Below are 18963 nucleotides of genomic sequence, written 5' to 3'. Positions count from 1 at the left end.
ATGTTGGATTTTGTTGTTCGATATTGGTTTGATAGGAAGTTCCCATGGATCAAGCTAAAGTAAAGGACTAAGGTTTATTTGCAGAGTCCTTGTAGGCATCGTTATGCCTAGTGAAATATAACGTTCCACTATTTACCATTAAACACTACATAAATTAGTCCATGTGATATCTAGCTGTATCTGATTCAAAATTAGATGTAAAACAACAATGCTAAGGGGAGTCTACTCCCTTCTTTTGGAAGCAAAACAACCTTATAGATACAGTAGCCCTAGGGTTTTTGGGTTGCCCTTTATTCCAAAAAGTCGATGTTCCTCTCTGACCAGTTTTAAGGAGGTCCCTTATCTACCCTTTGCTGAGATTTGTTGTAAAGTAGCTGCCCTATCATGATATTCTATTCCATTGGTAGAGATTCTCTTTCTCAGGAATCTGGATAGCTTCGACATCTAAATTCCCAACACAGATGCTTCAGTTAAGAGCGGTTGGATCGGTATTTTTTTCGTAATTTTCCTCTGAACCACAGTACCTTTCAGTAATTTCACGGGCCAGATCTCTGCAATCTTTTTTCCCGCCCAAAACCTCAATTTCAGATTTCTCTCATCCAACCAAAACGGCAAAACCAAAAATCTCAGAATCATCACCTGAGCGAGCGAGCGAGCGAGAGAGAGAGAGAGAGAGAGAGAGCGATTAAACTCTTAAACTCAAACCCATGACCCAAAGATGATGATCCCCTCTCCCTAACCAATGATTCTTCAGAGCTCTTCAACAATGCCTGATCTCAGCAACCTCTTCAGCTCCTCTTCGTTAGCACTATCTCATTGCCCTAATCTCTTACCAGTGGCCGATATTTGTGACTCCAGTGGTTCTCTTTACCCGGTTCCAGTTCAATCTGGAGCCCTAGAACTGGACGGAGGCAACGGCTGGTTTTGCAGTTGGGATCGGCGGTTACGGTATCCCAACTTGCATAAAGGGGAGATTTGTGCAGGGAAAAACGGTATGGGTATCAATGTTTTGAGGAGGAATTCCAAGAGAGTGGTTAGAGGGGACTTGGAGAAGAGTAGTAAGAGAGCGAACTCGGGTAAGTCTTTGGAGGATCATGTGAAGGATTGGGTGGAGAAACAGGTGAAATCTGGAGTACCTGAAAGAAAGTGTTATCTTCCGTTCCTTGACAACAACGTTCCAAGGCTGGTAGTTTCTTGTTCTTTCTGGTTTTCTTTTTAAGGACCTTACTACCAAGTGGGTTTTGGCACACTTGTTTTGAATTGCATTAATAGCCAATGTTTCTTCATCAAATGGTTTATTATTGTTCAAAACTTGTGGTTAACTTGGAATCCTTTAGTTTAAGTTTGTCTGCAGAACAAAGATGATTATGACACTGGGGATTGAGTTAACATTGTTTGGCTTAGTAAACTGTGAGAAAATAATTGAGGGAACACTGGGGATTGAGTTAACATTGTTTGGCTTAGTAAACTGTGAGAAAATAATTGAGGGAAAGAGAGAAAGGGATATCTCTTGATAAACACCTTTTTGTGGTTGTTTTGGGTGTCTTTCCTTAAGAATTTGAGACTTATTAACTAGTGGAGCAACTTGTGGATTTCCATCTATTTGGTGGTGTCTATAAATGAACATGGGTATGAATTTAGTCGAGGAGGGTTGGATGGATTGAAGGAAAATGTGTACGAGTCCTGTAATGTGGGATATGGGTTATAAAGTTATCAGTCTAAAGGTTCCATGGTCTATGATACCCTAATACTTAAGCATTCTAAGCATACACTTGTTGACAAATTGTGGGACTGATATTATTACTGGATACTGCATGATTATCTTCTGAGGGCGGGCCTTGGTGCAATGGTAAAGGTTTCTCCATTGTGACCAAGTGGTCACGGGTTCAAGTCTGGAACAGCCTCTTTGCGAAAGCAGGGGTAAGGCTGCGCACATTATGACACTGCAGGAGCCTTGTGCACTGGCTACGTCGTTACTGCATGATTATCTTCTATAACATGATCTTGAGCACACTATCGCATCATTGGTTATTTTCTCCACTCTTGACAATGCCCTATGTTGCTAGAGGATAATATATAATAGCATAGCATTTCTTATTCTTTGCTGACCCGATTTAGTTTGGGATAAGGCTGTGTTGTTTACAGCATTTCTTATTCTTTGATACCTTTATTAGCTCCATTGAGTGTAAATTGTTGTAGATATTTAAAATAGTAGCTGAAAATGCTAGAAGCTAAAGGATAATGATTAGTATATTATAGGATGCTCATATCTGTACCTCTGTTTTGGATATTGAGATATGGGGAGTCATTTCTTGCCTGTGTGAACATCAACCAAACATTTGATTCCCTATTATGATTTAATACCAGAGCTCATCATCTTATGATCCACTGCATGTTTGTTAATTCTTAATTGTGAATTTTTTGGTTCTTATTGTGGTTGCACTGATTGTATTCCAAATTTCTTGATGCTTTCAAAGTTCAAACTAGGAGCATCCTTTCCAACTGGGCCCACAGCTCCTTACATTCTGTTCGTTACCCTATTTCCAGGTTGAATGCCGTGTGTGCCGTAAACTTATATATCCCAAGGAAGAAGTTTTGTGCTCTGTTCGTGGTTGTCAAGAAGCTTATCACTTGACATGTGCTAAGGAAATCCTAGGGTTCTCTACTTCAAGAAGTTTCAAGTGCCCCCAACATGTAAAATCCATAATTTTTTTTTATGTGATTCAAGTTGCTAATGCACTCTTCATATAGTGTTCATTACTTTCCATGAAATTATGTGACATAGACTATACAGGCAACATAATTGTGCTATACATGAATATTCTGCTTAGATGTTGTGCTCTCTCGATTAGGGAAAAACCAGTTTTTATCCCTTGATGATTTTCTTTCTTATTTAATGTTGTTGAATATCTTGAAGTAGTTTATATGTAGTTCATTTGGATTGTGTTTTATACACATTTTATATCTTTTGCAAAAAATGAAGATATCTTCAAGCCAAGGGCAAAGTAGTTTGAAATCTTCCATTTAGAAAAATTGAAAACTTCAATTCCTTACCAAGGGGTTGGTTGGATGATGCTTATACTCTTGATCATATAATTTTCTCATAGTTTTGCAAGGATCCATGTAGCCGACCCCATTTAGTTGGGATAAGGCTGAGTTTGTTGTTGTTGTTGTTGTCTGTGTAATTATTTGGGAACCAGATATTTAAGTTCGATTTAGTACAGATGTTTCAACTGATTCATTCATACACTGTCATCAAGGATGGTGTTAGCTGTGAACTTATGATGCAAAATTGAAATTGAAGATACCTTCAAGGCAAGGTGGTTTGAAATATTTCATTGAAAAAGTTGAAACCTTCATTCACACATGGAGGCTTATTGGGTAGGGCTTGTACTGTAGATTTTTTATTAATCTGCTCTCATTTTTGCGAAATTTGACCAAGAATCGTATTTAAGTTCCATATTGTGTAACTTTTTCAACTAATCCATTCATTCAGCTATCCAAGTTTTGGTGTTTGCCATGAACTTATGATTCCTATATTGTGGAATGTATTACTCCTTTGATGACATAAAATGTTATATTCCCTTTTTATTATGTATTCTACTTGGTGAAATCCTCGTGGCACATTTCTTGGACTGCAACTTCATGAATTTATACATGCTACATGCTTGTTGGACAGGCTTGTTTCATTTGTAAACAGAAAGGTCATTGGCGTTGCATGCGATGTACAATAGCATCACACTGTAAGTGTGCACCTTGGCGAGTGACCTGCTTACAAAACCAACCAAGGGGGTTTATTTGTTGGAGACATTCTAAAGATTGGCGCTTTGAAAAGAAGGTCAATCTCTTCTTTCCTTCTTCACAAAGGCTTTCTTTCCTGATTGTTGTGTATGTTTCTGAAATATTTTTTTCCTGATAAGAAAAAGTAACAGAGTTCAGTTTAAGAAAAAAACTCATGCATATATCCTTGCAACTACTTTCACCCCCTTCCTTTTTCCGTCACCCATCTGTCATTTTAGTGGCTTACAAAGTGTTCAACTGGAATGGCAATGATAATTGATAATAGGTCTTGCAAGGAGCAGCATGCAGTAACAGATTGCTTATAATGTGCATACAGGAAATAATGTGTTAGGTTAAAACTTATTGTTAACTGGTTCAAGCTTGCTAATTTCTTATGTGAGTACTTCATCCCTGTTTCAGATGTTAAGAACATTTCATAGCTCACCATCTCATACCTGCATAGGCATATTTGTTTTGACAACAGCTATTGTTTTGACTGTTTCAGATGATTTTTTTCAGCTAGTGAACATGAGAAAGGATGAGATTTTGTACCATCTAATTTGATACATCTATAATACTATCCAACTCTCAATATATTCTGAAAAATATTACATTCTAAGCAGAAGTTGTTGGACAATACTAACTGCTTTTGAAAAGGATAATAACCTGTAATTTGCTTGGTCTTTATCTTGCTTTTGTAGGGTTATATTTCTTTGTTCTTATTTTTCATTGATTAGGCTGGCTGACAGGGCTGACGTATCTTGTTGGATGATCAGCATGCAGTTCCGACAAGTGACGTAGAGGTCAGAGCTTTCAAGATCCTGTTTCAGCGTATTTAATTTCTACAATATAGTTATGCTTTAAACAATTGCATATGGCTGTTATTTATTTTTTACTTATTAAACTTTAAATTAATTTAAGGATCTCTTTTAAATATATACACTTCTTAGCTTTTCTTTTCCTTCTGAAGGGTTTTAGAAAACTTATGTCTGTCCTTGTTTTATTAATTCAAGCTCTAATATCATTATAAGTATTAGTTATTTTACATGGTCGGGTATGGAACTGTGTCAAGGAGTCAGATTCATCTGATGCCCAGAACTTGGGACATGTATCCAAAATGGGTACAGCTGTACCGGTATGTGGATTCAGCTAAAATGGGTCATAAAATGGGGGGTTAATTTATAAGAAAAGAGTGGTTTAATCTCCTTTTTCACCACAACCATGAACCATGTCCAAGAGTCCACCTGTTGGGTGCCTGTAGGACACATTTCCTCAATACCGACAAGGCCATAATCATAGTTGTCATGGTGTCTAGGCAAACCGAGGCGTTGGAAGGGGGGACGTTGGAGGGGGCCTGGACGCAAGGCGACCAAGGCAACCAAAACGCCTGCCTATAGGTCACCTAAGTGATGCCTTGACAACTATGGCCATAACAATGTCATGGTGTGTCAACATGGGTACTTCAGTGGTACGTGCAAGTGTCTGAGTAACAGAGTATTAGTGTTGCATACTTTCCATTGCATGACAAATTGAAGCAGTTATTTCTTTTTTTCCCCCCCAATTTTTGTGGTTATCTACCATGCGCTAATATTTTTCTTCAATTTATTTTAGGAAATATTCTGTCGTTTGCCTTTACCATACACTGAAGAGGACTTTCAGATTGATTCGATGTTGAAGGATATGATGGAAAATCAAATGGAGCCAACTCCATACATACACATCCGGCGTAGTATCCTGTGCATGGAATTTTGAAACAGATATAGGGTCTTGTAATTGATAAACATCATTGGCGATTAACACGTGTGGCTGTGAACAAGTTGATATATATTTATGTTTGAGAAATTTTCTTGTATGAGATTGAGTGATGTGCTCTATGTTTACAATTTCCATACCATGGTGTATTGTTCTTAACTGGAAAAAGATAACTACCTGGTTAAGAAGAAACGTGATGATTTGGATGCTGATGTTGGATGCACAAACTGCATTACTGAATGCTATGAGGATTGTGTGTGCAGGTACCAGAGTCCTATACAACTCTTAGTTAATGGAATATCTACTTATCTAGTGCCACTACTGTGGATATAATGATTTTTGATGTTTTCAATGAAGTGTTATGGGAATATGACATCAATGTATTATCCCATAGGGTCCAATGCATAAGCTGCTCAAAGGCTTGTGGTTGCTCAGACGCATGCACTAATAGACCATTCCGCAAAGATAAAAAGATTAAAGTTGTAAAGGTAACAATAACTTCTGAATCCAATTTATTTTCCTCATCTCAATTTGCATTAATGTTCCACTTCCTTTAATTGCATACATTGGTATTTGTATGCTTTCAAGATTAAGGAGTTGTCTTTGCCCTTACATGACTGAAAATTTTATTTGCATTTTCAGACTCAGTTTTGCGGATGGGGAGTAGAGGCAGCTGAACCCATTAACAAAGGGGATTTTGTAATTGAGTATATTGGGGAAGGTAGCTATTAGTTTATCTTTCTTTGAACTTGTTGTGTAAATAAATTCAGCTTCTTTTCTTCCATCTTTTGTTAACTCCCCCGGGTTGGGGTGTTTAATGTGATTAGTCTTTTCTGTCAAGTTTATCACCCATGTATGTCAGTGTGTCAATGCACAAAATCGAATGAATATAAAAACAGACATAGGGTGCATGGTAAAATTGTGAGTGCATGTGCCACACTTTCCTTGGGCTAAAACCATAGAACCTGAGCAAGGTCTAACTAGTAACGCAAAGTGAGTTTATATTCAGTGAATCCTCATGGAAACAATGGCTTTTTTACCAGTTCTACAGATAGGAAAGTTTTTCTATTACCCGTGAAATCATCGCTCACGAAAATAATAGGGATGTGACCTGGAAATAAAAGTTGTTATTAAATGGTTCATAAAGCAGTTTCAGTTCATTAAGTGGGATCATGTGGGTACTCCAACTCCAATGCCACAGTAATCAATAAAGAAGGCATACAAATCTATTGATTAGTACAGTTGAACTTGTAGTGGAGAGCTAGGTGACAACTTACCAGTTGTGGTCAAATTTTGGTTCCACTAGTTTGCGCGTTCTAGTGTGACACTGACCTTCATCTGTTGATTAAAAATTGTGTAGGAAGGGACCTCACATTTTCTGCAAGATGTATACTTGGATGAAGAATTGTGAAGGTAGGAAGCATCACACTTTACTGCAATTCCCCCACTCAACAATGAAGAAAACAATAGAAAATAAGGCAAGAGGAACTGCATACCTCTCAGGAAGATAACACATTCCCAGCAAAATATTTCCACCATATAGCCCCTTCCAATTTTTCATTAGTATTGCAACCAGAATGATCTGCCGCCTCATTTTTACCCTCATTCTTGCAACTATGCTGGTACACTTCTTCCCCTCATCCTGCTTTGACACTTAGGTGTCGTTTCGAGGGTTGTAGGTGAACAAGGATTCATTTTTCAACTCCACCACCAAAATTCACTTCCTTTCTAGAGTCTTCTGTATGGGTTCTGAACTTTGTACCTGTTTCCAATTTTGTATACTTTTGAGGGGCTTTGTTTGGGGTCATGGAGTTTTTTATGTGTTTAAACCCACTTATGCTTCTTTGTTTGGGGGTCAGCAGTCTCTATCCAAGAGACTACTGGAGCCACTCAATGATGGAATCAGTAAAAGATCAATCGGTAAATGTGCATAAAGAAGGAAGCCTCTCACTAGAGCCTGTACTTAAAGTGCCTTCATTGCCATCTTAGTTACAATTTTTGCGGTTACGATTTAGCCATACACAGTTGATAATGCTGATAACATTGTAGGAGAACATATTACTGCTACCTGTTCATTTGTTTCTTTACCCCTCCACCCAAAAACAAAAAAAATTTAGTTTCATTGTTGCCATCACTTGAGCATTTTTGTGTATTGATTATTATCTTGTTGCACTGTAGCAATGTACTTTTAAAATGAAGAGCCTTGCAGCCATTTGTATCATATGGGTAATAAATTTTTAATGTGCCTTGCTCTGTGCTCCATAAATGAAAGCCTTTCTCTCTTAGCAACAAATGTTATCTCTGGTGGTTAAGGTCACATTTGTCATTGTAAGAATTTGGACTCTTGGCTTTTCTCTTTTGAATAAACTACTCTTGTTCAATATTCCATTCACTGTTTTAGGCCTTCAGCTTTTAAATTTATAGATGCTTTTTTGCATATTTTAATTAAATTAAAATTCTTTTGCTTCAGTCATTGATGATGCCTTGTGTGAACAAAGGCTTTGGGATATGAAACATAGAGGCGACCAGAACTTTTACATGTGTGAAATTCGGAAGGACTTCACAATTGATGCAACTTTCAAAGGCAATGCTGCTCGTTTTCTGAACCACAGTTGTGATCCTAACTGTAAACTAGAAAAATGGTTGGTAATTTTTTATTTTCTGCTCTTTATTTATTTATTTATTTTCTGCTCTTTATTTATTTATTTATTTATTTTGGGCATAGTAGTAGTATTTTTCAAAATGGCTAGAATGGTGGGATCCTCATTGATTGCTTTATGTAATTTTGGGCTCCAGTTGGTACTTTTATGAATAGTTCCCAGGTGTGTCATTTGCCCCCCTAAAAAAAAGGATTTTTTTTAATTGTAGTTCTCTGGGAAATCCTAATCTGACACACATTGGAAGGGGGCTTTTAATGAACGTCAATAAAATATTGTGTTGTGTTTCTAGTCCAATCGGTATTACAGACTACTTCCTGTGGAGTAAAAGGCAGTTATTAGGGTTGGAGATCTCTTCATATCATGGGTGGGTGGGTGATATTTTTCTTTAGAGATTGATTAAGCTTAAGTCATCTTTTGTAAAATGGGGTATAAGGGTATTTATGTCATATCTATGTCGTAGGGGTATTTATGTATTGTACTCATATTCTGGAAAGTTCTCCTCCGTATTATAAATGAAGCTGGCCTGTGTCCCATACGACACAAGTCATTCTCATATTTCATCATGGCATCAGAGCGGGTTACTCAAAAAACCTAATCTTGGTCCATCTTCTTCTCCTTTATCTCTCGTTTTTTGCACCTCCACCAAAACTGAGAACCCTCTCCCTCCCTTCTCTCGGTTTTGCATCTCCACCACCATCACTTCTTTCCATTGCTCTCGGTGGGCTCCTTCTAATCCACCAAGAGCCCTTTTGGTCTCTCCTTGCTATGCCTCTCATCAAATAAGGTTTTTTTTCCCATGATTTGAGAGGTCTGTGTTTTTTCCACAGGTTTTCCTATGCTTTTTTCGATCTACAAGGCCAACCTTGTATGACGAATATTTCAAGGCCAATCCCTGCTTATTTGTTGGTGATTTTCAGGGCCAATCCCTGCTTCTTGCTGCTCCAGCCTCAATTTTGATCAATTTTCCGGTTTTCCTTGATATTATTTTTTTCAGGATTACCCTGTCATCGATTTTTGTTGCTGGTTCTTCTATTTTTCCCCATCTGTATTGGGACTCTTGGAGCTGATTATTGGTGGCAGTATTTTCCTCGATATTGGAGTTCTTTGCTTGATCAACCATGTCAGGCTTTGACGTTACTACTGGTGACTCTCATGGTGGCAATGGAAATTTTTCTCATATGGTCGCGCTCTTGCCTGCTGTCCATCAAATCTGGAGATTTCTATGGCTATCTTACTGGTACTTCAACTCGGCCACTTACTGGGGCTACAGAGATCGACAAGTGGGAGTGTGAAAATTCCTTGGTTATGGCATTCCTTATTCATTCTATGCAGTCCTCCATCTCTCGGTGCTACCTTCTTCTCGATTCCGCTGCAAAAATATGGAAGGCTGCCCAAGACACTTATTCCCAGGTGGGGAATGATGCCCAAGTACCTATTAACCCACCCACATCCCCTTTCATATCCGATGTGGGATTATTTTTTCTGCCTTATGCATGGATATCCTAACAATCTCCCCTCCACGCGGAAGGCAAACATGTGGAGCTTGAGATCCCGATCTCCCCCTCCACGCGGGAGCTGACGTGGAGCCTGAGATCAAACCCTAAGAATCTTCGGCTAAACGGAAATTTCTACGCCTCGGGTCTGATACCACTTGTTAGCAACTTGGGTCTCATCTTCAAAAGCTAGCCGTTAAGGAGAGGGTGCCCAAGTACCTATTAACCCATCCACATCCCCTTTAAAAAACCGAGAAAGCTGGCTTATGTCCCATACGAAACAAGTCATTCTCATATTTCATCATGACATCAGAGCGGGTTACTCAAAAAACCTAATCTTGGTCCATCTTCTTCTCCTTTCTCTCATTTTTTGCACCTCCACCAAAACCAAGAACCCTCTTCCCCCTTCTCTCGGTTTTGCATCTGCACCACCATCACTTCTTTCCATTGCTCTCGGTGGGCTCCTTCTAATCCACCGAGAGCCCTTTTGGTCTCTCATTGTTATGCCTCTCATCAGATCAGATACTAAAGGGTTTTTTTCCCATGATTTGAGAATGACTTTTGTCGTATGGGACACAAGCCAGCTTTATTTATAATCCGGAGGAGAACGTTCTAGAATATGAGTACAAGACATAAATACCCCTACGACATAGATATGACGTAAATACCCTTGTACCCCATTTTACAACACTCCCCCTCAAGTTGGTGCATAGATGTCACACATGCCCAACTTGCTAATAATAGGATGAAAGACCTTAGTACTAAGACCTTTTGTAAAGACATCAGCCAATTGTTCATAGGAACAAAAGGCACACTGATGAGACCCGAATCCAGTGTTTCCTTGATGAAGTGGCAATCTATTTCCACATGTTTTTTTCTGTCATGTTGAATTGGGTTGTGAGCAATGCTGATAGCTGATTTGCTGTCACAATGGAGTTGCATAGGAAGAGCAACAAGGACAGCCAAATCAGTGAGGAGACGCTGAAGCCAAAGAAGTTTGCAAACACCATGGGCCATTGCCTTGAATTTCGCTTCAGCACTAGACCTTGCAACAAGGTGACAAGGTTACCACCAACAAAAGTGCCATAACCAGAAGTAAACCTGCGGTCATCGGGAGATCCTGCCCAATCCGCATCTGTATAGGCCTCAATGCGAAGATGATCATAAGGGTCAAAGAGGATGCCACGGTCTGGGACAGATTTTAAGTACCGGAGAATACGTTGCACAACATCCATGTGTGAAGAATATGGGTCATGCATGTACTGGCTAACCAAGCTCACGGCATAGGCAATGTCAGGACGGGTATGGGAGAGATAAATTAGACGTCTGACTAATCGCTAATAGCTGCCTTTATCCACGGGATCACCTTCCTTGCTCACCAAATGGGAATTAATTTCAATGGGAGAGTCAGCTGGCTTGCACCCCAATATACCTGTCTTAGAGAGAAGATCAAGCACATACTTCCTTTAAGATAAGTAAATACCACTAGAGGACCTTGCAACTTCGATACTGAGAAAGTAGCGCAGCTGACCAAGATCCTTGATTTCAAATTACCCAAGAAGTGCTTGAGCCTGGAAATCTCATTTATATCGTCGCCAGTGATGACTATATCATCCACATATACTATCAAAACCGTAATCTTTCCACCTGATTTTTTGATAAATAGCGTATGGTCAGCATTGCTCTGAGAATATCTTGCTGCAACCATAGCTTGATTAAATCTACCAAACCAAGCACGGGGTGATTGCTTCAGTCCATGCAGCGTACGCTTTAGCCTGCATACTTTTCCTTGAGTTTTGAGGACTCGAGAAATCAGAGGGAATATGTTAGAGTTGTTAGAAGTTATGTATTAGGGGTAGTTTAGGAACTAGTCTTTAGACTAGTTGCCTTATTATGTATTTTTCCTTCTTTATCCTTTTTACCTTTTACCTCCCTAGGAAGGTGGATGTAATATTCTTTTCTTATCATTGAAGTAATATAGTAGTGTGGAGAAGTTTCTCACACATAAGACATTCACAACCAAAATACCTCTCTCTCCATTCTCTTCTTCCTCTCTTCCTCATCTCTTTCTCCTTCAACTTCTCCTCTTTCTCTTACATCTCTAGCCTAAAACCCAACTTGGTATCAGAGCTTTAGGTTTGAGAGTCGTATCCACCCTCTTTCCCTATTTTTTTTCCTCTCTTTGGAATCCTAAAACACAAGGGATTTCAAAGAAGAGGCCTCTATGGAAACAAATTGCTGTAGAGAGATGAAATAGGTTCTATGCAACCTATTTAAGTGTTTGAAGATGATCCTTGAGCTGTATTGAAGCTCCATTGAAGTTTTTGAAGCCAACCAAGCTACACCTAGGGTTTCTACCGGCGCAAAGTTGCAGCTCCTGTCTCTTCTCTTCGCGGCATGGGTTTGGAGCTTGGAACAGCTCATTAGGATCGTACAAGGGTACTCTTTATGACCCATGTGTGCCTCTTTGATGAAGGGTTCTCTTGGTTGAGCGTAGCTCACTTTCGTGAAGCCTCTTTTTTGCCCAGGTAAAACCGTGACTGCTGCTACCTCCTTTTTCTTGCATTTGGAGTGCCATGGACTTCTTCCTTGGTTTAGAAGTGATTATGGATATGATGCAGAATTATCACCAAACTGGGCTTCTTTTATTAGGAATAAGTCTAGGGTTGGGATATATATATGTTGGGCCTTTGATCCCAAGGGTTTTCTATGTAATAGGCTACTTTAATGAGCCTAAATTAGGGGTATATAGGTTGCATACGGGATTAGCCCAATACTTAGTTTATTTTTATGTTTTTTAATTGAACCGGTTCAAATTGGTTGCATCCAATTGGTTCAATTTAAGTGATCATGTGACTTGGTTAAGTGGTCATGTGATGTAAGTTGGGCTGGATTAGGACTCTATAAGTCTAGCCATGTTTTGAGTTTATTTCCTTTAGTATTCTAGTTTCCTAGTCAGTTTAAGTTACCTAATAGGTTAGGGATAGGGTTAGGCCTTTCCTTTTTAGTGTCCAAGTCTATTTTTGAGTCTTCTATATAAGTTTGTAAGGGAGGCCAGCATTGAACACGAATTTTGATTAATAAAAACTCAGCTTTATGCTTGCTGCTTTTGTTGCTGCTGTTGCTCCTTGAGAGTATTGCATCCTTGTGGATTTATCAAGGTGGAAAGGGTGGGTGGACTCCTACGGCTCCTTGCATCTGCTTATGATCGGGAGGTCCTCTTCAATCAATTCTCAAGCTCCTACTGCTGTTGATCTTCAAAACAGTGAGTTATTTAATTTTCTGCAACTATCTTCTTCTCCTAATTCCTTACAGTCTACCGTAATCATTCTCCAATCGACCTCCATTAATCCTATCTCCATTAAATCCTAATTTCCCAATTCAGATCAATTTCCCCATTAGTTTATCATCAAATTTCAACCACAGTACCCTCACTGCCCTACCTATACTCGATCCAAAACCCTGCCCTAAATTCCCATTAGAAACCCTAAATTCAGCCTATTTCCTAATTCCTAAAACCCGAAACCCTAACCCTAATTCTGTAGATTTTCAAACTTAACCAAATCCAATTATTTTTATCCCATAATAACCCCTTAGACTTGCATATTAAACCTATATAAGACCCATTCACAAATTCCCATCCTAAACCCTAGAATTAACCTAAATCCTAGTGCTGTCCATTCGAACCAGCAACTCCTTTTGCAATTGATCCTGTTGTCTGGCCCCTAGTAGGTCTCCTACTGTTGGTTGAATCGTGGGTCAGAGAGAGGGAATGAAAATAATAGAATGGCTTGATTTAATGAGAGAAAGACCCCCTCTATTTATAATAGAAGGGAAGTTACAACTTACATAAGCTAGGTGATGTGGGACTAAACCCACACAGCCAACTAAACTCTTAATAACATAAAATACCTCCAAAAGGACCAGAATACCCCCACGGTATTCTAGAGTACATCATTCTAACACTCCCCCTTAAGCTGGATTATACAAATAAGAAAGAAGGAAGATCTAGCTTGGACTAAAAAAAGAAAAAAACTCTAAAAGAAAAAACTCTCTCCATAACAATGCTAACACTTCCCCTCAAGTTGGCGCATACAAGGTACTAATGCCCAACTTGAATGAAAAATGGAAAAAATAAGTTGTAGCAGAATCCAGCTCCAAAAGGAATGCAACTCCCAAATAGACCTTCAAGAGCTTGAAAAAAATAGACCTTCAAACTTGGGCAGACTTGATCAATCATTACCAATCTTCAACAATTGTCCTGGGATGAATCTCTGACTGATAATCTTGAAGGTAAGTAACTAAGGCAGCAAGCAGATGAGTCAGACAACAATAAAGATCAAGCAGCGGAAACAACCAAACTGTAGGGCCTTATATGGGCAGGCAATAACCAAACATCTTCAAATTTTTAACACCAGCCTCCCTCTTACGACAAACGTAACCCAATAACAAGGTAGATACTTATTGGCAATGGTGAAACCTCTGACCTTCTATGTTTTGCACCAAGTGTCCCTGCATGTTCTGCTCTCTGCAATGGCTGCAGGTATACTGTATATAATCCCCCCCTCACGTGTAGTGCATGTGGACATAAGAGAGATTAGGTTAGAGAAAGGGCAAAACATAACATTCCAGAATGGTTCAGTGGCTGCCAAGTGTAATGGAAAAAAGAAGAAATGGTAAAGAAGAGAATACTAGTAACTTCCAAGGGTGTTATGGGTAATGCCAAAGGTATGTTTTGGGAGGTGGTGAAAGAAAAACAGCAATGGGATAATGGAGTAGGATTAACTTGGGTAACATAGAAAGCTCTAACCATCTTCCATCAATCAAACAAACACTTTGAATGGAAACCCTTGTAGGGGAGAAACTCCTAACCCCAATATTCAGATCTGAAAAAGATACAAATCTGATTCGAAGTAAGGAAATGCTCCAATTGTCAAGGCTTGTTTAATCTTCAAACAAGGAGGAGCAATTGTGCAAAAGATTCCATGGTAGAAACGCCCACATGCTAGACAGTGCTAAGAAGATATCCGGACAGCAATGAATGGAAGTAGCCTCAACAAAACTGGATCAGATCTGAATCTGTCACAACGCTAGTATGCAAGCTCCAAAGTATGCCGGATATTAACCAGAAAGGCTCCACATGACTGAATAGGTTTGTAGGTGCAACCAAAAAAATCGTGGAACACTGGTGTAATCCCAAATAGGCTGATCTCCAGGGTAACAGATTCGTATCTTCAATAACGAAAGAAATTCGATCTCCAATAAAAGGAAACTTAGTCATAATCATAAGGCAGCAGGATTCCACATGAAGGCAACAGTAACACATCAACCAGTCATGCTTACAGAAGCCAATCAATAACATCAGCTAGGTAGGTAGTGAAGCTAAAAGAAAATAACCAGCAAAATAAGATAAATAACCAGACACATCCATAGGCAGTTGAAGCAGCCAGCCATTGAGTAATAAGTAAGGGAAATAGGTTGTAAATTGAAGAAACCAAGCCAACAGAATGAACCGTAATTTGTTTTCTAAAAAACCTGATGTAAGATGCTGAATAATGGGTTGAATACTCCTCTAATATGTTTAAGACTCTCCTCAAAATATGAGCTTGATAGGAAAAACCCTAACCCTAAAATCGATTGTTGTCAGGGTTTTAGAAAATCTTGAAATTGAGATCGATTTAGGGAAAGGGGGCTGTAATTGCTGATGTAGACATGTAATAGATGCTGACCAAGGCTGCTAGAATGGAACCTCCAAGGTGAACAATCCATCTCCAGTAAGAGTGAGACTTGATCTTCAAAGGGAAGAGACTCCAAAAAATCGCAGAAGTAGAGTAGGGCAACACCAGCATAAAGGACCTTCTTCAAGCCTTGAACTAATGAAGGAGAGTTCTCTTTTAATGTTAGAACCACCTCCAAAGCACTCGAACAGCAGCAAACATCCCTAGCCCAAATCGATTTTTATCAGGGTTTGGGAAAACCCTGAAAAGAAGAGATCAATTGGGGTAGGGGTCTTCAAAAAACTTGGATAGGTGCAATATTGAGGTCGATTGGTCCTTGAAGTGGGAGTAATCAACCCTCTAAAAATTAGCAAAACTGAAACCTGAAAGTCGGGGTTTTGGCGGTAACCAAATTAGCGAGTTAAGGAATTTTTTTGTAGAAACAAATCCAGCCATCGAAAGGGTCCAAACTTAGGTCGAGTAAGGCTTGTAGTAATAGGAATCACCCCCAAAAAATTAGCTGCATCTGAAAAGGGAAACCCTAAAATCGATTGGAGTCAGGGTTTTGAAAAACCCTGACAAGTTGAGATCGATTAGGGGATCTAGGTTGGAAAAAATAATAATTGATGGAGAGAAAGAAAAGAGGGAAGTTAGGTGTAGGAATAGGGTAACATAGGGCTGGAAAAAGGCTGCTTAGGGTGTTCCTCTATTAGAGGATCAGGTTTATCGAGATCTGATCTCAAAGGAGGAACCCCAAAATTGCAGAAGAGGCTTCCAGCTGTTTTTTAATAAAAAACGATAGGAGAGAAAGGAGGCAGCACTAAATCATTGATATGATGTTTACCTCATTAGTGCTGCCCCTGTTTTTGTGCTGAAAAAGGAGAAAAACAGGAGCAGGAAAAAACGAGAAAAAAGGGAGAAGAAGAGGTGAGATTGATTGGAGGAAAAGAAGGGAGAAAATAGGGTTTTTCTCTCTAACCTAGATCAGACCAGCTCTGATACCATCAGAGAAAGGGAATGAAAATAATAGAATGGCTTGATTTAATGAGAGAAAGACCCCCTCTATTTATAATAGAGGGGAAGTTACAACTTACATAAGCTAGGCGATGTGGGACTAAACCCACATAACCAACTAAACTCTTAATAACATAAAATACCCCCAAAAGGACTAGAATATCCCCACGGTATTCTGGAGTACATCATTCTAACACCTACCTAGCTAGGACTACATTAGGATACCTTTGATTGAGGTCTTAGAGCTTGTTTAAGTGGGTGTTGCTTCTTGGAAGGTGTTGGGTGAAGTTCTGTCCATATTTCACCTGTGTTTTTCTGTTGGAATTTATTTCTTGTGTTTGGAATCCTTATTTGGGTTGAGTGTGTACTCCCCACTTTGTTTGGAGATCCTTGTGTATGGTTAAGTGCCTTTTTTATCCCCACAATATGGCTAAATCTGATGTCTCTGGGCTTGGCTCGGCTGAATCATAACCTACTCCGACAGCCTCTCAGTTTGTCTTTGAGAACTCACACCCACAGATCTCCATTGTGAAATTAGATAACACCAATTATTTGGATTGGTCCTACTCTGTGAAGCTTTCCCTTAGGAGCAAAGGGAAACTTGGGTATATTACAAGTACCATTACTGCTCTAGCTCCTGGTTCCCCTACCTATGAGAAATGGGAGACCGAAAATTCCACAGTCATGACATGGCTCATCTTCTCCATGAAGCTCGAGATTGGGAGAAGGTTTATGAGAAAAGAAACTGCCAAGGCAATTTGGGACAGTGTCTCCCAGACATTTGACAGGGTGGGTGACTCCGCCAAGGTTTATCAGCTTCACCAAAAAATTAATGCGATGAAGCAGGGTGACATGAATATTTCTGAGTACTATAATGCCTACATTAGTCTTTTGAAAGAGTATAATCATTACAGGGATCTCCAATTGACCAACCCAGTAGATGAAGCAAAGGTGTATTGTGCTCTTGAAAAGGAGAGTGTCTTCACTTGGTGGCCTAAACCCTGATTATGAACCCATCAGGCTCCAGATTTTAGGCCGGTCCCCCCTTCCATCTTTTGATGAGGTCTGCAGCTATTTATTGAGTGAGGAGACTCGGCGTATTGCTATGGAACAAGCACCAGCACCATTCCTTGAGAGATCTGCTCTCAACTCTAGTTCTTTCAGAGATACCTGTGGAGGTAGTAGAGGCCAAGGGCATACTCATGGGGAAGGCAAAGCAGCTGAGACTGGTGGTACTAGTGGAGGTGGTAGAGACAGGTTTAAATGTGATCATTGTGGGAGATCTGGACATACTAAGGATAGGTGTTGCACTCTTCATGGCCGTCCTCCTGGTCCACGAGGTGGGGCTAGTGGTACTCGTGGTGGCCATAGAGGGGGAGCTCGGGCACACTCTGTGATGACTGAGGCTGATGCTGGGGAGTACCCACCTAGCACACATGATGAATCAACTTTGGCGGCTGCAGTGTTTCGCTGGGTCATGTCACAACTGACCATATCTCCTACACCTATAGTGGCCAGTTCCTCTTCCTCCTCAGCTTTGCAGGTCTCCACCTTAGCCTCTACTGCAGCCCAGTCTTGGGTCATTGATTCGGCTGCCATTGACCACATGACTTGTACGTCCCATTGTTATGATTCCTATATCATTTGTTCTGGTAAGGATAAGGTTAGGATAGTTGATGGCTCCCTTTCCTCCATCTCTGGTAAGGGCAATATCCCTGTTTCATCATCTATTTCTCTTACTTCTGTTTTTCGTGTCCCTAACCTTACTCTTAATCTTCTATCTGTGAGTCATTTGACCAAATCTCTAAACTATTGTGTCACTTTTTTTCCTTCCTGTTGCCTTTTTCAGGATTTGGTGACGAAGAGTATTATTGGTAGTGGATGTGAGGAGCAATGCCTTTATCTTTTTTATCCTTTTTTGCCCACAGCTCAGTCCTATGTGTGTGGGCGTATTGATAGTAGTTCTGTGGAGTCTGTTGAGTTATGGCATCGCCATCTTGGCCGTCTATCTTTTGTTGTAATGAGGAAACAATCACCTCACTTATTTTCTTATATTGCTTCTTCTCATGTTTTTCAATGTGAACCATGTATGTTTGCCAAATATTGTCGTTCTTCTTATCCATATCATGGTAATAGAATTGCTGCTCCTTTCCATATTGTGCATACTGATGTTTGGGGACCTTCCCCCATTACCTCTTTATTTGGCTATCGTTACTTTGTGTCATTTGTTGATGATTTTACTCGTGCTACTTGGACTGTTCTTATGAAACATAAAAGTAATGTTTGTGATGCATTTCAGATTTTTTATCAGATGATTCTTACTCAGTTTGATACTCGTATCAAAATTGTTCGGTCTTAAAGGAGGAGAATAAATGTTTAGTGGCCTCCAAGCCTTCTTTATTAATAATGGCATTATCCACTAGCTCGAGTGTGTTGACACACCCAACAAAATGGGGTCGCTGAGAGGAAAAATCGCCATTTATTGGAGGCCACTTGTAGCCTCTTGTTTGGCATGCATGTTCCCAAGACCTTCTGGCCTGCAGCTCT

General features: G+C 39.7%; 1 protein-coding gene across 1 annotated transcript in view; it reads left to right on the top strand.

Annotated features, from left to right (window-relative positions):
* The first annotated feature begins 672 nt into the window (after nt 1-672).
* LOC122660179 (histone-lysine N-methyltransferase ASHR3) overlaps nt 673-18963 on the top strand; it is a 31151-nt gene continuing 12860 nt past the window's right edge. Inside the window, exons 1-9 of the mRNA XM_043855376.1 lie at nt 673-1186; nt 2548-2694; nt 3680-3838; nt 4557-4583; nt 5392-5509; nt 5702-5795; nt 5927-6020; nt 6175-6253; nt 8003-8174. Coding sequence (XP_043711311.1) covers nt 743-1186; nt 2548-2694; nt 3680-3838; nt 4557-4583; nt 5392-5509; nt 5702-5795; nt 5927-6020; nt 6175-6253; nt 8003-8174 — 1334 coding nt within the window. The 5' untranslated portion in view covers nt 673-742. The remainder of the gene's footprint in view (nt 1187-2547; nt 2695-3679; nt 3839-4556; nt 4584-5391; nt 5510-5701; nt 5796-5926; nt 6021-6174; nt 6254-8002; nt 8175-18963) is intronic.

The sequence above is a fragment of the Telopea speciosissima genome, chromosome 4, assembly GCF_018873765.1.
Source record: "Telopea speciosissima isolate NSW1024214 ecotype Mountain lineage chromosome 4, Tspe_v1, whole genome shotgun sequence".
NCBI classification, from domain to species: domain Eukaryota; kingdom Viridiplantae; phylum Streptophyta; class Magnoliopsida; order Proteales; family Proteaceae; genus Telopea; species Telopea speciosissima.
The sequence above is the reverse complement of the archived record's forward strand: the minus strand, read 5'-3'. Positions and strand labels throughout refer to the sequence as shown.